Below are 26,705 nucleotides of genomic sequence, written 5' to 3'. Positions count from 1 at the left end.
TCAGGAAAAATCTAAATAATTCATTATTCCAAAACTGGCAGTTGCTGCCAGGTGTAAACATCACAGAATACTGACAGGAATTATTTACAGGAGAATGAAGAAACTGGTAGAAGCTGACCTTGGGGAGGATCAATTTAGATTCTGGAGAAACGTAAGAACACAAAGGGCAACACTGACCCCCATGACTTATCGTAGAAGATAGCTTAAAGAAAGGCAAATTTACATTGATAGCATTTGTGGATTTACAGAAAATGTCTGTCAGTGTGAACTGGACTAACCTCATTGAAATTCTGAAAGTGTCAGGCATAAAATACAGATAACGATAAGGCTATCTACAATCTGAACAGAAACCAGACTGCAGTCATGAAAGGCAAGCAATATTAGGAAGCCGTTTATGAATGTATCTGTCTGTAGTGTAACTTTATGTTAGAGTGAAACATGGATGATAAATAGGCCAAACAGAAAGAAACCAGACTTTGATATGTGGTGCTACAGAATAATGTTGACGATCGGATGTGTAGACCAGGCAACTAATAAATTCTTGAGAAAAGAAATTTATGGCACAACGTGATGAAAAGAAGATTGGCAGGATACATGCTGAGGCATCAGGGAATTGTCAATGTGGTCATGGTGCGAAGAGTGAGGGGTGAGAACTGTAGAGGGAGACCTAAACTCTGTTACAGTAATCAGGTCCAAGTGGATATTGGTTGCAGTAGTTATAGAGAGATGAAGAGGCCTGCACAGTATAGCCTAGCACAGAGAGCTGCACAAACTCAGTCTTTGGGCTGAGACCCACAACAACAATGCCACCTCAGGGACTCCAAGAGAAGCCCAAAGCCATCAGCATAAAAAAGTGCAAACAGGAGTAATAGCAAGCAATAAATTAAATGTTATATTTTTTCCCATGAATAATAGATTTACTGATTCAGACTGAATATTATAATGGCACTGAAGAAATCAAATACGCTCCGAGTATTCACAAGGCCAAAATGAACTTATAGATAAGATACCGTGTTTTAGAAACAAAATATTTCTCTAAGCGATCCTATTGGCAGATCACAAATTATATTAATAACAGTAACTATAATTTATATGATCCATATGATTTCTGGTTACAAACTAAACTCCAGACTCAATTCCTAATGAAGTTATTAATTATAAGAGCAGTAGCAATAAAAACTCTTCTGCTTTCTTTTGGAATATCTTCACATCTCCAATTTCCTGCCTGCTACTTGCTGCAAAATTGTGAACATGTTGACGTATCAGACAGTTCGGTGAGAGTGTCACGGTGCCTCCCCTCGATACATTGTTTGTGGTGACAAACTGATCTGCAGTGAATCCCTAGATCTAGGTTAGGCTGGAAGGCAGCAATTTAGTTGTGAGTGGATGAACACAAATAATGTTCCATAATTAACACACTTTATGTAAAGAATGGAAAGAAATGGTAAACTACATTGCCAACAAATCTCCAACAGGTATATTGGTTTATATTATGTACATAGGTCTACATTGTACATCAATATGAAAAATGCAGCAAGGGGGACCTCTTACAGAAACATTAACCAAGAAAGTAAATAGCTTGTACTAGCAACCATCTATTGATATGGGTCTGAAATGAAACAGACGAAGTAAGTACAGTAATAAGTAGCAAAGGATCACTGAAGCACAAAGTAGTGATGTAATATGAGACAGTCAAAAGCTTTTACAATTTGGCTTGCATTCGTATGTCACACCCCTGCCTGTAGAGGAGAAAAGTTTCCAAGTTTGAATTCCAAATCTGGATGAATTTACAGCACTAGACAATACAGAAAAAGAAACGAGGCAAAGAGAAGAACATAAGTTATTGTGACATTTTAATGAGTATGTCAGGTGGGGAGGGATGTCGGAGCTCAATTGTTGAGGGAGCACTAACATGTACTACAAAGGTCAAGGAAACAATTCACCAGCTGGAGACATTACCATAACAGTGCAAATGATATTGCTGTCATTGATGGTCAAACAAATGTTTTATATTACAGAACCTGAGAATAATAAAAGTTTTTCTTACAAAAATAATTAAGTATATCTATCATGGCAAAAGGCATAGGTGCAAAGTTTTGAAAGGACATTTCCTATGATGTTCTGCACTACACAGTATGTCACTAATTTTAAACATAAAGTAAGAAATGTGGTTCTCACTCCAAGTACTTATTTTGTTTTGTTACATAAAATACTAAACAAAGCTGCTGCAGACCGAGTACAACTATCAACCTGAATCAATAAACTAATAGACAAATGATATCTCGTTATGTGATAAGTAAGCCTAAACCGCTTTCTCGTCAATTATTGCATAACGCTCAGTGCATAAAGCATTTTTGTCAAACGTAAACAACAAACCAGGGACGCAGCAATTTGCCCTGAAACATACATTAAATATCTATTGTAGGTTAATTTCTACGAACATCGTTATATTTTGGTCTGAGTGATATTCGGCGAATGACATTCAACGAATGGTTCAAGTGAAGCAATCACCATAACCTGTCCAAAAAGTGGGCTTGGCCGCAGATGCGCAAGTGTAAACAACATTCAGCAAAACTGAATCGTGAAAAAAACTTACCCACTCCATATTTCTCGCTTTCTCTTACAGGATTCCACCCTCCCATTTCTTCAACTGTCAAGTCATATGCCGAAATTTATATACAGCTAGATAAAAAATATATATGTTATTGGTTCGCCCATCCGACGACCATATCATTTCCGCTCTACTGTTAAGGTAAAGCGAAATGACTGAACTCTGTCAAAACGGTTCTTTAAATTGCGTGTCGAGAATAGACAATCAGATTCAAATAGTACAATTTTTTAAGTTATATTAAAATTTCATATCTTTTTGTTTAATTTTAAGTTACATTCTTATGTATTATCTCTGTTATCGATCATACACGGTAAAGTACTGTCTATCACTTTATGATACTATCGAGAAGCTGGGCTACTTTGCCCTGCATGTTGAACTTTGTTCAATTGTGATGGCTATAAAGTTTGTATGCTAGAAGATAATAAAAAAGGGAAAAAACTTTGTTGAAACTCTGAAAGAAGAATCAGTCCTGCCTAGCACCTATTCTAATAAATATTTCGGAGCAGTTTTGATTCTATGCAACAGTTGACATTTCCTTTTGGCTCATACGTTTGAGTTATTCTGCCACTCGATATCTTGGATATTCTCTTCTTACAAAATCTTTACTACTGTATTTTTGAAGTAAATTTTGTCAAGAAAAAACTGGTATTTTGCTACCAGACAACTATTTAAACAGGAGACAAATGGCATTCATTTATGTGTAGAAATTAATTGTTGCCCAACATCATACCCACAGACGTGTAATCATCATGTTTCTGTCTTCATTCTCACAGTGTAATTTTTTAGAGAAAACGTTTTTCTGTTTTCATTCTCACTGTGTAACTTTTTAGAGAGAACAATGTTTTGAAACTAGATATTTCCTAAGAAAAAAGACTTGTCCTATATGATGTTCACTTCCTGTACAATAAGAGATCCAAAGTATAAATAAAAAAATACAAATACAAAACATGTTATTTATCACTAGTGTTGCCAGCTACGATTCTTTTTCAGGAGGTAGAACTTAAAAATTTCGAAAGATAAAGCAAAAATTACGCAAGATATTCTGAAAAAATGTTTTTTTAATTTATAATTTTCTTCCTCACCACCACCGCGTTGTAAGTGGCATTACTCATCAGATGGAGAAATTCCGTGTCAATTGGAAAGTCGTAACAGGGTACAAATTAAGTACTTCTTGTAGAATGCAAACGTTCGGTTACTTTTCTAGTGCTCAGTCTGCTTCTTACATCGTTCTTCGTTCTGTTTATTGCCAAAATACTCTTTCCACACTAGCCAACTAATAAGGCAAGACAACTGTGACATATTCATGGCTGACAACCCCGGGAACATAGATGTTCTATCTCTCTGTATCAGCTTACGGAAGACAGTCCAATATGTTGACCATTCTCAATCAAGAAATCTAAGCACCAAGTTTTAGAGTTACTCAATTGGCCCCAAAACAGATCTGTATTTCTATCAATGCTCTACAAACCCTTTGCTCCTAAATACAGTTCATCAAGAGGTTTAAAACACAGTCTATGTGTTTAAAATGACTGGCATTTCGATACTAAACGTATTCCGAGAAGGTTATTTCTAGATGATTGTCCTTCATGTAACATTCTAACAACACTTCAGTGTTGCTTCATCGTGACGATACAGGGAATGACTGCATTTTAAGATAAAGTGTGCTGAAGATAGGCAACACAAAATCGAGAAAATTAAAGATCATTGTAGTAGTATGATTTAATTTCTCTAGAAAAAAATCAAAAAATTAAGAGTCTTGTAGTATTATCATTTAATTTCTACAGAATTGAGTCGTTTGCCAGAAGTCTGTCATTAGCCACAGCATCGATAAAAACAGTTCCAGCGAATCATACTGCTCAAGAAGCATGAATGCAACCATGTGTAAAAAGAGGCAGTGTGTCTCGCTGAAATGAAGTAATTTGTGCTGTTTCACTTTTACATAGCTCTAAAACTCTCTCAATTAACCAAGGTACTCAGGGCTACACCAGATATAATTATACACATTCCTTGCTAGGTTTTGTATGCTTGTTACCATTTTAAAAAATTATGTTACCATTTTTCACCGAAATATTCGGGGATTTTAGATCAAAATAGATGAGCTCCTGGTTTGTTTGGATGACATTGAATCTGATAATGTAATATATATAGTATACCTGTCTGAGCGTCACATTGTGTCTGATATAGAAAAGGTAAATATCAGTGGTTATAAACTAGCTGCACATATGAGTAGAGAGAATAAGGTGAGAGGAGGAGTTGCCATATATGTCAAAAGTTATCACTGTGTAAAAAGCTTGGATACAAAAAAGTTTTATCTAGAGCAACGTATAGAAGCGTGTGCCTGTCAGCTTAAACTGAAGGAGGGCTCTTTTATAATTGTAACACTATATACATCCCCTTCAGGAAAGTTTCATTTATTTCTGGAAAACTTGGATGCAAATTACTATTTATGGGGACTTCAATGTTGATTCACTGAAAGAGTGTAATAGGAAGAATGTCCGGGAAGTATTGCCCGGTTCTTTCAATTTGACATCTGTCATTAATTTTCCTACTCAGGTAGTAAAGGACAGCAACACATTGATAGATAACACTTTTATAGACCAAGATAAGTTTAAAAACACAAATTCTTGTCCTATTGAGAATGGCCTTTCTGATCATGGTGCTCGGCTAATTATAGTATATGACATAGCTCCATTCAGTAATTCAAAACTACCCTCCAAAGTTGTGCATTCAATCAATGACTCAACAATTAGAAATTTCAGAGAAAATCTTCAGCAGTTAGACTGGGATGAGGTGAACAAGGAACTCAATGCTAATCTAAAATATAACTTATTTCATGATACACTTGTAAGAGAATTTGAAAACTGTTTCCCCAAGAACGTAGTTAAATCTAATTATAAGAATCCATGCAAAAACCTTGGCTTACTATAGGATTAAAAATATCTTGTAACCACAAAAGGGAACTGTATCTAACAACAAGAAAGAATAATGACTCAGAAACAACCAAATATAATAAAAACTACTGTACTACATTAAGAAAGGTTATTAAAAAGTCCAGAATCATGTGCATCATGTCTGAGTTTAATACCTCTGATTACAAAATCAAAACAATTTGGAATATTATTACAAGGGAGACAGGGCAACCAAGAGTACAGGATGACGTCATCACCATCGAAGTGAATGGAAACTTGATAAACAACAAGCTGGAAGTTGAAAACATTTTGAATAATCATTTTTTGAATGTTGTAGAGAAAATAGGATCTAAATGTTCATTAGAAGAAGCAAGGCAGTTAATGGAAGAGGCCCTACCCACAGCATTTGATACAACTGAAATTCCACCCATCTCTCCTTCTGAAATTAAGAAGATAATAAACTCTCTCAAGAATAAAAGCTCACATGGTTCCAGCAGGGTTATAAAAGCTTGTTCCCAAGAGATAAGTGGGATTCTTAGCCATATATATAATAGCGCTCTGAAGCAGGGTATTTTCCCAGATAGACTGAAGTATGCCATTGTTAAACCACTGCATAAAAAAGGGGATACGTCTGATATCAACAACTACCACCCAATCTCTCTTCTGACTGCCTTATCCAAAATTCTTGAAAAAGTAATGTATTATAGAGTAGTTTCACACCTTTGTAAAAATAAAGTTTTAACAAAATGTCAGTTTGGTTTCCAGAAAGGTTTTTCAACGGAAAATGAAATATTAAATTCTCTGAGTAATGGGAAGTCACCTGTTGGGATTTTTTGGTGATGTCTCAAAGCCTTTGATTGTGTAAATCATGGGATACTTCTAGATAAGCTCAGGTACTGTGGTATGAATGGGACTGCGCTCAAATGGTTTAAATCATACCTAACTGGAAGAGCGCAGAAAGTTGAAATAAGCAGTTCACATAATATGCAAAAAAACTGGTGATTTCTCAAACTGGGGAACAATCGAGAATGGGGAGCCGCAAGGTTCGGTCTTGGGTCCTCTGCTGTTCTTAATATACATTAATGACTTGTCATTCTATATTCACGAAAATACAAAGCTGGTACTTTTTGCCGATGATGCAAGTATAGCTATCACACCCAATAGACGAGAATTAACTGGCGAAATTGTTAACGATGGATCTCAGAAAATCATTAAGTGGTTCTCAGTAAATGGCCTTTCATTAAACTTTGACAAAACTCAGTACATACAGTTCCACACAGTAAATGGAATGACACCATTAATAAATATAGAATTCGATCAGAAATCGGTAGCTAAGGTAGAATATTCAAAATTTCTAGGTGTATGCATTGATTAGGTGTTGAACTGAAGAACACACACTGAAGATCTGCTGAAACGGTTGAGTTCAGCTACTTATGTTATTAGGGTCACAGCAAATTTTGGCGATATACATCTCAGTAAATTAGCTTAACATGCCTATTTTCATTCTCTGCTTCCTTATGGCATCATATTCTGGGGTACCTCACCATTGAGTAAAAGAGTGTTCATTGCACAAAAGTGTGTAATCAAAATAATTGCTGGAGCTCATCCAAGATCATCCTGCAGACACTTATTTAAAGAGCTAGAGATCTTCACTGTAGCCTCACAATATATATATTCACTTATGAAATTTGTTATTAACAATCTGAACGAATTCAAAAGTAACAGCAGTGTACATGGCTACAACACTAGGAGAAAGGATGATCTTCACTACTCAAGGTTAAATCTAACTTTGGCTCAGAAGGGGGTAAATTACGCTGCCACAATAGTCTTTGGTCACTTGCCTAATAGCATCAAAAGCCTGACAGATAGCCATATAGCATTTAAAAGGAAAATAAAAGAATTTCTTAATGGCAACTCCTTCTACTCATTAGATGAATTTTTGGATATAGTTAGTGGGTATGTTCCCCAACCCCCACAAAAAAAGAAAAAAAATTAAAATAAGTGTCACGTAATATTTTGTATAATGTAATATCTTGTATAGACAGCTTTTATTATCCTGACACATTCCACATCATTGCGAAGTGTTATATTCATGATCTATGGAACAAGTACTAATCTAATCTAATCTGTAGGAAGGGCTAAGCAAATCTAAGAAGCATGTAGCGCAAATGAATGGCAAACGCATTTCATCACGAACAGCTGTGGAATATCTTGCTTAAGGAAAGTGGATAATGAATGACAGGCCCCTAATATAACTTTCGCTTCATCCACTGTAAAACCAATTAGATTCGCAGTACAACAGAAAACCAGTTCAAGCTGCAAATTTTTACTTTGTATTCATTCGATGGCTGGTCTTGGGCAGAGACCTATTTTCAAATCCTTATAACAAAGGCGAAAATGGCATTTCCGAATATGTCAAAACGCGTAATGAACCTTTATAGCGCATAGTTTATCCGTATGCTCTTAGACAGGTTTTTCATTCTACTGATTAACAGAAGTTGCTGAGACGTATTACTCCAGTCTGCTGGAAGTTCACAGTCATTTTTTCTTTCTAAGGAATATTATTATATTCTTTCTAAGGAATATTATTATCACAGAAAAACTTGACAATCTTCTGATGTAATGTTTTGCAGTAGCATTAGTAAGTGGAATCAGTCTTTGAAAAGCATCAGCTATTTTGTTTCCTTCGCTCAGAAAACGTACCGCCAAACACAAATGTTTTAAGCACGCCATATCTAGTGACTCATCAATAGCAAGGCTGAATTTATTTGTCCTAAGTTTGTCAACATGTTTAACGAAACTTGCTTCACCTGCAACATTGCTTATGATCCAGATATTTTTTTTCAAGTACAATGAATGTTTTGCACATGTAGATCAAGACACTCCTGGATGAGTTTTGCTCAATATTCGATAACCCAAAGGAGTAAATCATGCTGTGAAACAAAGCTAACAGGGAGAATTTCATGGACCTTAACTGTGTCATGTAATCTTGAGTCGCCATTAAGTCATTAAACTCAAGGCACTAATATTTCCAAACATAAGAATGAATCCATCAGGCAAAATACGCAGATTCAAAGTAACTCACAAGATTACTTAGACAGAATTTCTGCTTGTTCTAATGGTGAGAAAATGTATGTTACTGCAGAGGAGTAAGAAAAACAATCCTGTAACATTCAAATGCAGTAGTAGTTGTGTGTCGCTTTCCACAGTCACATAGATTAAGTACCGTATGTAGGTAGCGTGTAGTAGCGGGCAGTTTTTAGTACTACCATAAATAACAAATCCAGCGGATACATCTACATAAACTTTATTAGCCCATGTAAATATTTGTTGCTGCCTTAGACCAAGACGCAGATCACACTACTCTCTTCCAGTTCTTGTTTGCTAGAAGCGTGAGTTTTTGCTGCCGTACAGATAAGTGATTTAGAGTGTTATAAAGCTCTGTTTAGTTCAGGAAACTAGTTTAATACGTGTATTAGTGTGTTTTGCAAGCTTACTATTAAACGTTTCACTTCTCTTTGCGTATTATTCTAGAAAACGCGAAAAGAACATAAAGTGGGGTTACGATCATATTCTTGCATACATTTTAGCGTAGTAAAATTCACAGAATCCCATGTAATTGATTTGTTCCGTCCCAGAAATTTAAGAAAAGCGTATCCCTTTGTTGTTTAACTCCTATTTTGCGAAACACAGCGTAAATTGTAAATTCCGGTATCTGGAAACTTTGTGCATACGGCAGTAGCTTTGTTTACATACCGTCGCAACTAGGCCTAATTTTTGTAAATGTGTTTTTCTTCTTCTTTTCGGTTATCTAACTTATTGTCACTAAAGTAAGTTTGTTTACATACGATTGAGACTAGACCTAATCTTTTGTAAACGTGTTTTTTTGTTTTTCTGTAATTTAATTTGACTTATTCTCGCTAAAGTAAGATTTTCACCATGAGTGAAAAGTGCCTGACGTGCAGTAGAATTGTTAGCTCCGGGGGTTTGGTGTGATGGGTGCAGTAGTTTTTTTCCATTTGGGTGACTGTAGCTGCGTGGGAAATGGGGAAGTAGATCAGACTCATCCATGGTTCTGTAGGATATGCAGTAGAGATAGGAAAATAGTGGAAGAGGAGGGGAAAATTGAGGCCCTTCACACACAGTTAGAGCAGGCTAGGGAAGATCTGAACAGATTAAGGAGGGAGAAGGGTAAAGAGAGGTGGGATGTGGCAACAGGTAACAGGAGTAACAGGCCTAGAACTTTGTCAGACAGCTTTGTGGTGAATGTGAAGAATAAGTTTGACCTGTTGCTTCAGTTAGAAGCTGATGAGCCTCAGACAGAGGTAGGTGTAGAGAGGGCACAACAGACTTTCAGTAGAAAAATGAATAAGAATGTATGGAAGTCAGCAAAGAGAAAGAAAGTTTTGCTATTATGTAGTTCACATGCCAGAGGTGTAGACCAACTTTTGCAGGATCAGAATACCAGGTCACAAATTTTTTTAAACCAAGTGCTGGTCTGGGTTAGTTGACAGAGGATTTGGGTTCACTCTGTTAAGATTTTACCAAGGAAGACACCGTGGTTATTCTGGGTGGGTTGGCAATAGTATTGACAGAGATCCTGGGTACAATATAGACTGTGATCTGGCAAAGATTGCATCAGCAACGAGACATACCAATGTTGAGTTTGTGTCTGTTCTGAGACGCCATGATCGACCTCATTTAAACTCTTCTGTCGGGAGAGTTAATTTGGAGTTGGAACGGCTGCTTGGGTTGGGTGCGGGGCCACATATTGGTTTGATTTCTGTTGATTCTCTCAGTAGGTGGGCTTATACCAGACATGGCCTACACGTCAACATGAAAGGGAAGGATAAACTGGCTGGGCTAATAGCTGAAAATGTAAGGGGGGAGACACTGCCATGAGTGGTAATATACCACTGGTCATAGGTGTTGGAGCAGCACCTTTTTTAGGGCAGGTAGGACAGAACGAAGTCAAGTTCTGAAAGAAGTTAAGACTGAAACAAAGAAAGGTATTACATGCTTCAACTTACTCATTCCAAAATGAATTTGTTTGCACATAAATAACTAGGAAGATGTGTGCCCCAATCTCAAAACAACCATTCAGTCAATCCTATCTCTGCCGCACCACTATCAACAAATGTGAACACAGCTACAATCTGTTCAGTTTGATAAAGAAATCAAACAGCATAATCCAGACACATCGGATCAGCGAACACAGCTGTTGGTTAAAAATTTACAGAAATCAGCAGAAATTTTATTTCCACCTGATTTCATTTCGGTAAATGTGAAATGCCAACTATCTTTAGTGCATCAAAATATTCGAGGGCTTAGAAGTAAAATTAATGAACTACTTATGTGCATTGACGAATTAGAGTCATCGAACCCAGTTGATATAATCTGCCTCTCTGAACATCATGTGACCACTGATATAGATATGTTAAACCTTACAGAATTTAAGTTAGCCTCCTACTTCTGTAGACAAAAGATGGAGAAAGGAGGAGTTGCCACATTTGTTAAAAACAGTTTTAAATTTAAGAATATTGACATTAATAAATTTTGCTTAGAGCAGCACTTAGAAGCATGTGCAACAGAGATAGAATTTCATAATAGGTCCTTTATAATAGTAGCCATATACAGAGCACCTTCAGGAAATTTCAACCTGTTTATAAATGGTCTTAAAGATTTATTATCTCATCTAAAATTAAAACACAAAGAACTAGTGGTTGCTGGCGATTTTAATATAGATCTCCTGAAAAACACTGTCAGTGAACAGTTCCTGAAATCAGTTACATTGTCTTTCAATTTAATCACTACTGTAAATTTCCCAACTAGGGTACACAAATGTTCAAAGACTGCCATTGATACCATATTTATAGACAGTTCTAGGCAACTAAGCCACATTACAAAACCAGTAGTAAATGGGCTATCTGACCATGACATGCAACATCTAACATTAGAGTTTGAAAATTGTCAGGGTAAAACATCTATCAGAACTGAGCACAGAAGGCCAATAAAACAGTCCAAAACTGAGAAATTAGGAGATTGCTCAAAGGATGGATGTTCACAGCACCCAAGACACAAATGGAAAATACAAAACATTCATTAATAAAGTTAGCACCTTATTTGAAAATTGTTTTCCCCTGAAGGTAACTCAAATTAAGCAGAAGTCTAATAAGAAACCATGGATCACACAAGGGACAAAGATATCATGTGAGACAAAAAGGAAACACTATCTGATATGTAGGGACACTTTTGATACTAGTATTATAGCTCATTACAAAAATTACTGCAAAATATTGAAGAAGGTTACCTAGAAATCCAAACACCTGCATTATGAGAAGAAGATAAATACATCCAGCAATAAAATAAAAACAATATGGGATATAGTTAAGTCAGAGACAGGTAGGACCAGAAATGAGGAGGAACAAATAGCTCTAAAAATAAATGAAACCCTGATAACAAACGCATGTTGTGTTGCAAACCATTTAAACAAGTATTTTGTCTCTGTAACTGATAGCAAGGCGTCGCCATGTTCAGTAAATAATGCAATGGAATATCCGAGACCTGTGCACACAAGCAATCTCAGTAAAATGGAATTGATACTTACTTCACCCGAAGAAATAGAATCCATCATAAAGTCCTTGAAATCAAAGCATTCTGGTGGTTATGATAACATTTCAATAAAGTTAATAAAAGAGTGTTTTCTGTGAGCTTAGTCATATCTTAAGTTATTTGTGTAATCAATCACTTGTCACAGGAACATTCCCCGACTGGCTTAAATATCCTGAAGTTATACCTCTCCACAAGAAAGGGGACAAAGAAATGCCGTCAAATTACCGACCGATATCACTTTTGCCAGATTTTTCAAAAATCTTTGAGAAGGTTTTGTTCAAGCATCTACTTAAGCACCTTAGTGAAAATAACATACTGTCAAAGTCACAGTTTGGGTTTCTTAAGGGTTCTGATATCGAGAAAGCTATTTATACTTACAGCGAAAATGTCCTTATTTCATTGGACAACAAATTAGAGACAACTGTCAAAGGCGTTTGACTGTGTGAATAACAGCATTCTTTTAACTAAATTAAAATATTGCGGTGTCATTGGTAGTGCAGCAAATAGGTTTCAGTCATATCTTACTAATAGAAAACATAGGGTGTCATTTCCCCCCATGAACCATAGACCTTGCTGTCGGTGGGGAGACTTGCGTGCCTCAGCGATACAGATAGCTGTACCGTAGGTCCAACCACAACGGAGGGGTATCTGTTGAGAGGCCAGTCAAACGTATGGTTAGTGAAGAGGGGTAGCAGCCTTTTCAATAGTTGCAGGGGCAACAGTCTGGATGATTGACTGATCTGGCCTTGTAACACTAACCAAAATGGCTTTGCTGTGCTGGTACTGTGAACAGCTGAAAGCAAAGGGAAACTACGGCCGTAATTTTTCCCGAGGGCATGCAGCTTTACTGTATGGATAAATGATGATGGCGTCCTCTTGGGTACAATATTCCGGAGGTAAAATAGTCCCCCATTCGGATCTCTGGGCCGAGACTACTTAGGAGGACATCGTTAACAGGAGAAAGAAAACTGGCGTTCTACAGATCGGAGCATGGAATGTCAGACCCCTTAATCATGCAGGTAGGTTAGAAAATATAAAAAGGGAAATTGATAGGTTAAAGTTGGATATAGTGGGAATTAGTGAGGTTTGGTGGCAGGAGGAACAAGACTTCTGGTCAAGTGAATACAGGGTTATAAATACAAAATCAAATAGGGGTAATGCAGCTTTAATAATGAATAAAAGAATAGGAATGCGGGTAAGCTACTACAAACAGCACAGTGAACGCATTATTGTGGCCAAGATAGACACAAAGCCCATGCCTACTACAGTAGTACAAGTTTATATGGCAACTAGCTCTGCAGATGATGAAGAAATTGATGAAATGTATGACGAGATAAAAGAAATTATTCAGGTAGTGAAGGGAGACGAAAATTTAATAGTCATGGGTGACTGGAATTCGTCAGTAGGAAAAGGGAGTGAAGGAAATGTAGTAGATGAATATGGATTGGGGGCAAGAAATGAAAGAGGAAGCCGCCTAGTGGAATATTGCACAGAGCATAACTTAATCATAGCTAACACTTGGGTCAAGAATCATAAAAGAAGGTTGTATACATGGAAGAAGCCTGGAGATACTAGAAGGTATCAGATAGATTATATAATGGTAAGACAGAGATTTAGGAACCAGGTTTTAAATTGTAAGACATTTCCAGGGGCAGATGTGGACTCTGACCACATTCTATTGGTTATTAACTGTAGATTACAAATGAAGAAACCGCAGAAAGGTGGGAATTTAAGGAAATGGGACCTGGATAAATTGAAAGAACCAGATGTTGTAGAGAGTTTCAGGGAGAGCATTAGGGAATGATTGACAAGAAAGGGGGAAAGAAATACAGTAGAAGAAGAATGGGTAGCTTTGAGAGATGAAATAGTGAAAGCACCATAGGATCAAGTAGGTAAAAAGACGTGGGCTAATAGAAATCCTTGGGTAACAGAAGAGATACTGAATTTAATTGATGAAAGGAGAAAATATAAAAATGCAGTAAATGAAGCAGGCAACAAGGAATACAAACATCTCAAAAATGAGATCAACAGGAAGTGCAAAATGGCTAAGCAGGTATGGCTAGAGGACAAATGTAAGGGTTGTAGAGGCTTATCTCACTAGGGGTAAGATAGATACCGGCAACAGGAAAATTAAAGAGACTTTTGGAGAAAAGAGAACCACTTGTATGAATATCAAGAGCTCAGATGGAAACCCAGTTCTAAGCAAAGAAGGGAAAGCAGAAAGGTGGCAGGAACATATAGAAGGTCAATAAAAAGGGCGATGTACTTGAGGGCAATGTAATAGAAATGGAAGAGGATGTAGATGAAGATGAAATGGGAAATATGATACTGTGTGAAGAGTTTGATAGAGCACTGAAAGACCTGAGTCGAAACAAGGCCCCGTGAGTAGACAACATTCCATTAGAACTACTGACAGCCTTCGGAGAGCCAGTCTTGACAAAACTCTACCATCTGGTGAGCAAGATGTATGAAACAGGCGAAATATCCTCAGACTTCAAGAAGAATATAATGATTCCAATCCCAAAGATAGCAAGCGTTGGCAGATGTGAAAATTACCGAACTATCAGTTTAATGACTCATGGCTGCAAAATACTAACGCGAATTCTCTACAGACGAAGGGAAAAACTGGTAGAAGTCAACCTCGGGGAAGATCAGTTAGGATTCCGTAGAAATATTGGAACATGTGAGGCAATACTGACCCTACAACTTATTTTAGAAGCTAAATTAAGAAAAGGCAAACCTACATTTCTAGCTTTTGTAGAGTTAGAGAAAGCTTTTGACAATGTTGACTGGAATACTCTCTTTCAAATTCTAAACGTGGCAGGGGTAAAATACAGGGAGCGAGAGGCTATTTACAATTTGTACAGAAACCAGATGGCAGTTATAAGAGTCGAGGGACATGGAAGGGAAGCAGTGGTTGGGAAGGGAGTGAGACAGGGTTGTAGCCTCTCCCCAATGTTGTTCAATCTGTATATTGAGCAAGCAGTAAAAGAAACAAAAGAAAAATTCGGAGTAGGTATTAAAATCCATGGAAAAGAAATAAAAATTTGAAGGTTCGCCGATGACATTGTAATTCTGTCAGAGACAGCAAAGGACTTGGAAAAGCAGTTGAACGAAATGGACAGTGTGTTAGAAGGAGGATAAAAGATGAATATCAACAAAAGCAAAATGAGGATAATGGAATGTAGTCGAATTAAATCGGATGATGCTGACGGAATTAGATTAGTAAATGAGACACTTAAAGTAGTAAAGGAGTTTTGCTATTTGAGGAGCAAAATAACTGATGATGGTCGAAGTAGAGAGGATATAAAATGCAGACTGGCAATGGCAAGGAAAGCATTTCTGAAGAAGAGAATTTTGTTAACGTGGAGTATAGATTTAAGTGTCAGGAAGTCGTTTCTGAAAGTATTTGTATGGAGTGTCGCCATCTATGGAAGTGAAACGTGGACAATAAATAGTTTGGACAAGAAGAGAATAGAAGCTTCCGAAATGTGGTGCTACAGAAGAATGCTGTAGATTAGATGGGTAGGTCACATAACTAATGAGGTGGTACCGAGTAGGACTGGGGAGAAGAGGAGTTTGTGACATAACTTGACTAGAAGAATGGATCAGTTGATAGGACATGTTCTGAGATTATTTTAGATTAGATTAGATTTACTTTCATTCCAATTGATCCGTAGTGAGGAGGTCCTCCAGGATGTGGAACATATCAGAAAAACAACAATACATGACAAATATTTACAACTAAAACAAATTAGCTAATGTACCATTCCATAGGTCCCAAGTGGAATGATCGTCATTTTTTAATGAACACTAAGAGTCATTTTACAAATACTAATGCACTGAATTTAAAATAAAAAAGCTTTTTATTTATTTATAAGTTAATAAACATGTAATACAACTACTGTAATACTTATTTACAATGAACACATTACTGCACTGAAATGGTGCACAAGTTAGATTATACTTACACACTCACACACACACACACACACACACACACACACACACACACACACACACAAATTTTCAATGAACACGTTACTGCACTGAAATTGTGCAGAAGTTATGTTGTACTTATATACAAATCAGTCGGTTTTACTAAGAAATTCATCAATGGAGTAGAAGGAGTTGGCCACCAATAAATCCTTTAGGCTTCTCTTAAACTGAATTTCATTGGTTGTTAAGCTTTTTATGGCTACTGGCAAGTTATTGAAAACGTGTGTTCCTGAATAATGCACACCTTTTTGTACAAGACTAAGTGACTTTAAATCCTTGTGAAGATTATTCTTATTTCTAGTATTGATTCCACGAATTGAGCTGTTGGTTTGAAAAAGAGATATATTTTTAATGACAGATTTCATTAAGGAATAAATATATTGGGAAGCAGTAGTTAGTATCCCTAGTTCCCTTAACAGGCTTCTGCAGGATGTTCTTGAGTTCACACCACATATAATTCTTACTGCACGTTTTTGTGCCCAGAAAACTTCAGCTTAGCTTGATGAATTACCCCAAAAAATAATCCCATATGATATTATGGAATGAAAGTAAGCATAGTATGCCAGCTTTTCATTTTTATATCCCCTATGTCTGACAAAATTCGCATTGCAAACAGAGATTTGTTAAGACGCTTCAGCAGTTCTGTGGTGTGCTCCTCCCAGTTGAATTTATTATCAAGCTGTAATCCCAAGAATTTAACACTGTCCACTTCTTCTATCTTCTTGTCATCATATGTTAGACATATACTCTTGGGACACCCCTTACAACTTCTGAACTGCGTGTACTGTGTTTTTTCAAAGTTTAGTGACAAAGAATTGGCTAGGAGCCAGTGATTAATGTCCACAAATATTTTATTGGCTGATCTTTCTAAGAATACACCTGATTTGCTATTTATTGCAATGTTTGTATCATCGGCAAACAAAACAAACTTGGCATCTGGTAATGTTACTGATGAAAGGTCATTGATATACACAAGAAAAAGTAAGGGCCCCAAAATGGAACCTTGTAGGACCCCACGTGTAATTAGTTCCCAGTTGGATGATGCCTGATAGCTTGATACATGTCTGTTTCCTAATAACACCCTTTGTTTCCTGCCAGAGATATAAGATTTGTACCATTTTGAAGCATTTCCTGTTACACTATAATATTCTAGTTTACTTAAAAGGATATTGTGATTTACACAGTCAAATGCCTTTGACAGATCACAAAATGTACCAGTTGCCTGCAATTTTTTGTCTAATGAATTAAGCACATTTTCACTGTAAGTGTAGATAGCCTTCTCAATATCAGAACCTTTTAGAAATCCAAACTGTGACTTTGACAGTATGTTATTTGAGATAAGATGGTTATAAAGACGACTGTACATTACTTTTTCGAATATTTTTCAGAATGCTGGCAACAGTGAAATTGGACGGAAATTTGATGCTATTTCTTTATCTCCCTTCTTAAACAGTGGCTTAACTTCAGCATATTTCAGCCATTCAGGAAATATTCCACTGATAAACGACTGGTTACACAGATAGCTTAATATGTTACTTAGCTCAGAATCACATTCTTTAATTAATTTTGTTGATATTTCATCATACCCACTAGATGTTTTTGATTTTAAAGATTTTATGATGGACATTATTTCTGTTGGGGTAGTGAGGGTCAAATTCATATTATGGAAGTTACTTAAAATGTCTGGGCTAAGGTAATCCATAGCAGCATCTACCGAACCTGACAACCCCATCTTTTCAGTAACAGTTATAAAATGTTTGTTAAAAAGTTCTGCAACACTATATACATCTGTCACCAATGTCTCATTTACTCTTAATGCTATTTGTTCCTCTTCATGTCTGGTTCTACCGGTCTCCTCCTTCACTATATCCCATATTGTCTTTATTTTGTTATCTGATATGACTATCTTTTCCTTGTAATATATTTGCTTTGACATCCGTATTACAGTCTTTAATATTTTGCAGTATTTCTTATAATGTGCTATAGCATCAACATTGGAAATGTTTCGGATTGACAGATACAGTTTTCTTTATGTTTTACAAGATACCCCTATTCCTCGAGTAATCCATGGCTTCTTTGTAGACTTTGCTCTAACCTTGGTAAGTTTTGGGGGAAAGCAGTGTTCGAATAAGGTAAGCACTTTATTAGCAAAAATGTTATATTTTTCATTCATGCCATGAGCACTGTAAACATCAGTCCAGTGAATGTCTCTGAGGAGTGTCCTAAAATAATCAGTTTTTGGCTTACTGATTACCCTCTTGAGATTTAACAGATTTTATATCCTGTTCAGTATTAACATTTAACAGAAGGAACTGCATGTCATGGTCTGAGAGGCTATTGACTATTGGTTTTGTAATATGATTTTGTTCATTGAACTTTTCTATAAAGATATTATCAATGGCTGTTTGTGAGCAAGTGGCTATCCTAGTGGGGAACTTTACTGTGGGAATTAAGTTGAATGATAGTGTTACTAACTCAAATAAGTTCTTATTGGGAGAGTCTTTAAGGAAATCTACATTGAAATCACCAGCAACCACTATTTCTTTGTTTTTGGTTGTTAAATAGGCCAGTACAGCTTCAAGGTGGTTTACAAACAGATTAAAGTTACCTGCAGGAGCTCGATATACACTTAATATTATGAAGGATTTTTTGTGAAAATCTAATTCTGTTGCACATGCTTCCATATGCTGTTCTAGGCAAAATTTATGAATGTCTATGTTCTTAAATTTATGACAGTTCCTGATGAATGTGGCAACTCCTCCTTTCTCCATTTCTGATCTACAAAAGTGAGATGCTAACCTAAACCCTGTAACACTTAAAAGTTCTATACCAGTGGTCACATGATGTTCAGAGAGGCATCAAGGGATCACCAATTTAGTGTTGGAGGCCAGCGTGGAAGGTAAAAATCGTAGAGGGAGGCCAAGAGATGAATAAACTAAGCAGATTCAGAAGGATGTAGGCTGCAGTACGTACTGGGAGATGAAGAAGCTTGCACAGGATAGACAAAGATAGATAGGATATAGTAGCAGGGAGAGCTGCATCAAACCAGTCTCAGGCCTGAAGACCACAACAACAACAACAGGGTGTCATTACGTAACACTTCAGCAGTAGGCAATCAGACATCATCTGACTGGGAAGAAATTACATGTGGTGCTCCCCAAGGTTCCATACTAGGTCCACTACTGTTTCTTGTGTATATTAATGACCTGTCATCTGTTACATTACCAGATGCCAAGTTCGTCTTATTTGCAGATGATACAAACATTGCAATAAATAGTAAATCAAATATAAATTTAGAACAGGCAGCTAATCAAATTTTTACTGACATTAAGAAGCTGTTCATAGCCAATTCACTGTCATTAAACTTTGAAAAGTCCCATTATATGCAGTTCAGAACTTCCAAGAGATTTCCTTCTAGCGTGTGTATAAAACATGATGACATGGATATGGGAGAAGTTGAGAGTGTAAAATTCTTGGGATTACAACTTGATAATAAGTTCAATTGGGAGCAACATACAAACGAACTGCTAAAGCACCTAAACAAGTCTGTGTTTGCAATGCGAATGATGTCAGACATAGGAGATATAAATATAAAAAAACTGGTATATTTTGCTTATTTTCACTCCATTATGTCATATAGTATCATACTTTGGGGTGACTCCACAAACAGAGAAAAATTTTTTAGAGTACAGAAGCGTATAATAAGAGTAATGAGTAGTGTAAATCCAAGAACATCACGTCGAAACCTATTCAAAAAATTGATATATTAACCACAGCTTCTCAGTATATTTACTCCTTAATGAAGTTTGTTGTAAATAATACATCTCTTTTTCCAACTAACTGCTTAGTACGCAGTATCAATACTAGGAATAAGAAGAATATGCATAAAGATTTAAAATCACTTACTCTAGCCCAGAAAGCAGTCCAGTATTCAGCAATGCATATTTTCAATAAGTTACCAGCAACCATTAAGAGTTTAGTTTCAGACAAGGCACAATTTAAACATAATTTAAAAGATTTTTTGGTGGCCAACTCCTTCTATTCCATCCATGAATCTCTCCTCAAGTGCAGTAGACCATTTTAATGAACATTTATTATACTTTAATTTTTGACAATACTTTGTTGTAACAGCCAGGTAAGAGATCGAAGTTTCCACGAAACTGCATGCAACTGATTTGGCAGTGACTTTTTGTAGGAGAGTCGCTTCAACCCAACGAGACGTTCTATAGATGATCGAAAGTGGCTAATGGAATCCGTCAGAAGCCATGAGGGGTCCAACAATGTGGATGTGATGGAATCTCGTCTTGGAGATCAGGAACTGTCGGAATTGTAGTTGGGTATGGTGGTTCGCTTTCGAATGTTGACATGCAACTCGGCACCCAGTGATGGCAGTCACACTTGACATTGGGCTGCACAAACCTGTCTGTCAGTAATCATATTGGATCTTTGAAGCCCAGGTGGCTAAGGTTGTGCGGCCTGACAGACAGTTGTTGGTGCATGATGAGAGGAACTACAGGCCATGGTCTGTCTTAAGGAACATCGCAGAAAAGTTTCATGTTAGTGGAGGGCAGAGTCCAATGTTTGATCTGCATGTTTGTAGTCATACTGTTGAGAAGATCTGTCTTTGATGATGCAGTCTTTCACTTACTTGGCTGCCATAAGTTCACAATCATACCTGTAACAGTTCTGATACTAAATGTAACACTTCTGTCACTAAATGTAACTGGGTTTTCTCTTTTGACGCTGTCAGTTGTCAGGATGAGCATTCTAAAGCATTCTGTCAGGATGAAAATATTAAATTAATCAATTTTTGTCTCTTAACAACACGTGGGCAGGGTGGGTTCTTCCTTGGCTCGGGTATGAGGTAGAATGAAACAGCATTTTTACATAAGATAACTTTTATTGAAAGTTTCGTACAACTGTATCTCACTGGATGTTCTGGTTTGGAGAGCGGCAGCTGTGTCGTTTGCGTAGCCTTCTGCTGCGGCAGCGGCGGCGGCGGCGTCTGATTATGCGTAGCAGTGTGTATCTCGTGTCGCCGTCTCGCCCAGCTGACTGGAGACGCGCAGCGCGAGGTGGCCCGTTTAATTATTGCGAGCGAAGTCGTGCATCCGATGGTGATACCTTGAATGTGGTGTCCCAGTGTTTCTCTTCTCTAAGCGGCCGCGTGTGTTGCCCGTCGGTCAGCGGCGCGGCGCGGCGCGGCGCGGCGGGGGAAGGCCAGTGTCCCGGACTCGAACAACGGACTCTCACTTGCCAGTCTTCGGCTGTCAGATCTTCATCCCAGCTCACAGGTGGCTGCTGATATGAGGCCGTCTCCTTCCCGTCCTCACGAGTCACCCGGGTATGCAAAAATCAGACTTCAAATACCTTTTAACTTCTGTCTTTTGGCGCCGAGGCTGCTGCTTGCTATTCCATTACAGCGGCGGACTTGGTGCGTCTGTGCATGATGCAGTCTCTTCTTGCATGACGGTCTTCAGCACCGAAACTGACTGAAAACTACTGCTACTCTTCTCTTCTTCTTTCGTCTTCGTCTCTCGTCTCTCGCCTCCGTCTCCGTCTCCATCTGTCAGGCCCACCGCGTCTCGCGTATTTATTCACTTCAGTTTACTGGAGGTGAACGACTTCACAGTCATTGTCTCTTCTGTCACGTTGAAAAGCTTCTCGAAGAATCTTCTTAACGTCGGTCATTGGCTCTTGGAATGTAGGCGAGGGCCTTTGATCACATGTGATGATTGAGAAACACGTGAGCTGGTCATTGCTTCTTCTGTCACGTTGAAAAGCTTCTCGAAGAATCTTCTTGACGTCGGTCATTGGCTCTTGGGATGTAGGCGAGGGCCTTTGCTCACATGCGACAACTGAGACACACATGGGCCGGTCGGGCGATGCCCTGACAGCTGAATCGACAGCGGCCGCTTATGTGGAACTTGCTGACTTCACCGTCATTGTCTCTGCTGTTCTGCCCGCTGTTCGCCAATATGTAACTCTCTAAACTAAACCAAATTTTTCATTTATATTCTAATTTCTAGTTCACTTTGATTTCACTAATTTATTTACTTAAGTACCACTCAACATATCGAAGGGATACACACAGATACGAGACAGATAATCAGCGATGATGTTATCTGTGGCATGGACATGGCGCACATCAGTAGTATACTGTACAATGAGGTCTAAGTGTCTGTAACATTGGGTGCTGGCAACCAGGGAGGGATTTCTAATACTGTGGACCAGTAATACCTGTTCGGTGTATATAGTCACCTGACATCATTCAATATCTTCTCAAAAATGTTTAACAGTAGTGTACACTGCAAAAAGCTGACAGTTGAAGACCAACCATTTAGACTGAGAGTGTGAAAGTTTCTTTGAGAAGAATCGTAACAGTAGGGGTACTTCATCAACAACCTGCTGAAGTACCGCACCCACTGTGTAATCAGTTGCATCAGTGGTGAGTGTGAGGTGAGCTTCCAGGTTGGGAGAGAGAGAGAGAGAGAGAGAGTGAGTGATGGCTTGCGGTAAGCTGTTCTTTGTTTTATGGGATGCCTCAGACATCTCCGCTGTCCAGACGATTTCCATCATACCCTGCTTGCCTTTGCCTGGTAAGGTGTGTGCAATTGAATACTGAAGCTGGGCAACATGTGGGAGATGTATGCAACAAAATTTAAGAATCCTAAGGAAACAAGTCATGGTAAGTTTCAGGAAGAGGCAAGTTTTTAACAATGTCCATTCATTCGGTGACTGGATTAATGTCAGTAGCATTAAATGTGTGATGAAGAAATGTTACTTCGAATTGACGTAGCTGTGATTTGGCATCATTAACAATAACACTATCCAAGTGCATGCTCTTCTGGGGACTGAGAGAAAACCAAAATATCATCAAGACATGTACAACAACGCAGGAAGTGACAGAGGAGGCCTTCAATTAACTACTGTCACGTTTGAGCAGCGTTCTTTAAGCCAGAAGACTTAAAGAGGCACTCATAAAATCCGAATGGTGTTATGATGGCAGTCCTTTGTATATCAACAGAATCTGTAGATACAGGCACTTGCAGTCGATGATGTTAAAAATTGTTGCATCTGTGAGGACATGCATAACGTCTTGAAAGTTTGCACAGTGTTGCTATCATGGAATTTTTTAGGCTTAAAAACACTGTAGTCACCACAATTTCTTGTTGTACTATCTTGAGAACAATTTTAATAAGTAACACTCAGGGGCTGTCGGATGGGCAGACGATAACTGCTTCTAAGAGTTCGTGAATGGCGTTTTTAGAGTTTTGTAAATCTATGGGAAACAGGTGACAAGGTTTGTGTCTGATGGGAGGACCATCTGTTATCACAATCCTATGCATTGAATTTTCACGTACTGCATATTCGTAAGCTGGGTGTGGGAGGTAACCAGGGCTAGTGCACTGTTTACTAACACTGCATGTAGTGATGTACTGACCTTGAGGTGTTCGTTGTTGTCAAGTGATGGCTGTGGCGAGTGCTGTGCTGAGACCGGTATGGAAGCAGGCCGCGAGAATGAGAGGGGATACTTGATCTGCAGCGGCTAGTTTGAAGTAATTTTTGCTGTTTCGTCTTTGCATGTGTCATGGTAGAATGCTTATGAAGTCCGGGCGTAGCTGCTACAGGGGTGCGCCCTGTGAGGTGGTGTCCCACTTGCTACAGCTGGCCGTTGTGACCCGAGCTCATTAGTATGTGTGCATGTTGTTGCAAGTTTGATTTCTGATGCATTGATGCAGTGTCAGTGGTCGGAATTTTCACCACGCTCAGTTCCATGGGTATGATTATGCCCCATTACAGCGATGTAATCTAGGACAGAAATGAGGTCAGCATCAGTCATAATGTCATATGTACTTTAATTGCTTTACAGATCTATATTTCAACTGACATTTCAGCTGTCATCAGTACATTATAAGTAATCATGTAGACTAAATGTAATTATAATGATGCATATTCCAATCTAACTCAGGCATGAACAAGCTTAGCATTAAAGTTGGAATAATGCTTGTACATGCCTGAAATTAGACTGGAATATGTTTCGTTATAATTACATTTAGTCTACATGACTACTTATAATGCACTAGTGATAGAAGCACTGTCGGTTGAAATCTAGATCTGCAATGCAAAATAAAAGACGGATGACACTACAACCAGTGCTAACTTTCTTTCTGTCGGGATTTTCCTTGCAGCGTGTGAAGCAGTCAGCGTCTTGCTGCTGAGTGGAGAGAATGCTTTGAGTCGTAAGACATATAGACTGATTGCTTCTGACATAGACCCATAAGTAGAAATACGTTTGCTGGAATAAGGTATAGTGGATATAGCCCTAGAGAATCGTCCTTGAATCTGGGCCGCAGTAGTGTGGCGCATCGATGCCACATGCACTATGTTGGGCAAAATATTTTGGTGGCATAGGAAGTCCATGCCGATAATAGGCTCGCACATGTCAAAGACATAAAATGTCCAAATCTATAGCAAAACCAATGTAAGCTGGACGTGACGCTGTGGGTGAAGATTTCTGAGTCATCTGCCAAGTGTAGACTAATAACCGCTGATGGCTTGAAAGCTGCCATGCTCTCATAGGGCAGGAAACTTATATCTGAGTCCGCATCCATAAGGTAGTGTAGTTAGATCTTGAATGAAGTCATCCATCCATGGGCACTGTAGAAGTGACATGAGCATATCCAACATGCGAGTGTGACAGGTGACTATGTTGTGTCGAGTGTGCTGAAGGGCACATTTCAGCCTGCAGAAGGCGTTTGGAAACTCACATGGTTTTTGACATTTTCGAGCTGTCCACCCGAAGGTAGTATGAAACCAGGAGAACGAAGGTCACGAAAAGTTTGACTGTGCCGTAGTCCCATGGCAGGGGTGGGGTGTTCTTACTGTGGCGAGTTGGAGCTGGACAGTGAGGTGTGACGTTACCAGGTTACATCGAGCTGGATCGACTGGCAGTGGTTGGCGTTGAAGATGATAGCACCTGTTTGCTACCTGATGTGTAATCGATGGTGACAGATTATGGGGAACATATAGTTGGTTAGCATGAGCCGTTTGTTGAGAGGTTCAGACTCATGCGTAATCATCGCTACTTGTGGTTCTGTCGGTAGTTCAACCAGGCATTGCGTCCATAGTACCATGTCTGGCATGAAGGCATGGTCGACAGTTGCCCAGAGATGTCGCCAGAGGTGTGACAGAGTGCTTTCGTGTAGCTGTTGATCGGAATAGCCTCCTGTAGTTGTTGTTCAGAGGTACATGAGAGGTGTTGTAGGAGCGCGAACTTCGGTGCATCGTACTTGTTTGATTGAGACGGTGACAGTATGACATCACTAATGATTTCTGTGTGACTCGCTAGATGGTACAGTAAAGTGACGTATTTAGAGTCATCATCAAGGACTCCTGTTGTCGTAAAAATATTGTCAGTCGTTGCAGACCACAAGGTGGGGTTGTCGGCATCAAAAGGTGGCAATTTCATGCAAGTGCTGCCTTGTGGCACGCAAGGTGGCTGCCAATTGTGCACAAAGCCTCGTTTGTCGCAGCAAAATATGACTGGACGTTTGCATTTCACAATGCATAAGACGCAGGAGGCACACAATTTGTATCGCACGTATGTTGCACTCAGTTTCGAATGAGAGCATTGCCCATGAATGCGCTATTCTCCAAATCTAAAAGCAGGTCCGTTATGTGAGACAACATGGCCAGTGATTGTTCGTGACACACTAATGATTGTTGCGGTGTGGTATGCAAACGGTCATAGAGCACAAACAACGTGGAAGGCATGGATGACGTGAAAATGTTCCTACAAGCACTATGGGGTAGTCGAACACCGTTGAGCTGTACTCACGGTGTGAGAATCGGTTCGAAAGTGGTAGGTATCGTTGATGTACCAAGGGTAAAATGATGTCAGTAGGGACGAATGTGCACTGGGTTATCAACATTGTTCGTGCACAGTGAGAACACGTTGTGGTGACGAAAAACGTCGAAAATTCGAAGAACTGCGTGTTTCATGATTGACGTGGAGTCACCATTGTACATAGATCGTAGTACGGGCCAGTTTTTAATACTACCATAAAAAACGAATGCAGTAGATGCATCCATGTACACTTCATTAGTCAACATAAATACATGTAAATACCTCAGACCGAGACTCATATCGCACTACTCTCAGTCTGCGCACTCCAAAGACCATTCTCTTCTCGTAGTGGAAGGCCTCTGGACACTGCATCGAGATTCATACTTCCACGAGTATTTAGATTTAATGTCCCAAAGCGATTAAAATGGAACAAACATGTAAGGTCATTAGTAGGGAAGGGAAATGGTCGACTTCAGTTTATTGGGATAATTTTAGGAAACTTCAGCTCATCTATGGTGCAGACCACTTTTGGAATACTAGTTCGAACCATTTTTGAGTATTGCTCGAGTGTCTGGGATCCCCACAAGGTCGTATTTAAGGAAGACATCAAAGAAATTCGGAGCCCTGCTGCTAGATGTGTTACTGGTAGTTTCTACGCAAGTATTATACAAAACCTTCATGAACTGAAATGAGAATCCCTGGAGAGATGACAAGATTCTTTTTG

At 38.6% G+C, this 26,705-nt stretch overlaps 1 protein-coding gene across 1 annotated transcript in view; it reads right to left on the bottom strand.

Moving 5' to 3' along the window:
* Window positions 1–2,733, bottom strand: part of LOC126473544 (dedicator of cytokinesis protein 1) — a 420,590-nt gene extending 417,857 nt beyond the window's left edge. The window contains exon 1 of the mRNA XM_050100670.1: window positions 2,597–2,733. Within this exon, the coding sequence (XP_049956627.1) occupies window positions 2,597–2,642 (46 nt within the window). The 5' untranslated portion in view covers window positions 2,643–2,733. The remainder of the gene's footprint in view (window positions 1–2,596) is intronic.
* Window positions 2,734–26,705: the final 23,972 nt, after the last annotated feature.

The sequence above is a fragment of the Schistocerca serialis genome, chromosome 4 (genome assembly GCF_023864345.2).
Source record: "Schistocerca serialis cubense isolate TAMUIC-IGC-003099 chromosome 4, iqSchSeri2.2, whole genome shotgun sequence".
NCBI lineage: Eukaryota > Metazoa > Arthropoda > Insecta > Orthoptera > Acrididae > Schistocerca > Schistocerca serialis.
This window is presented reverse-complemented; position numbering and strand designations above follow the sequence as displayed.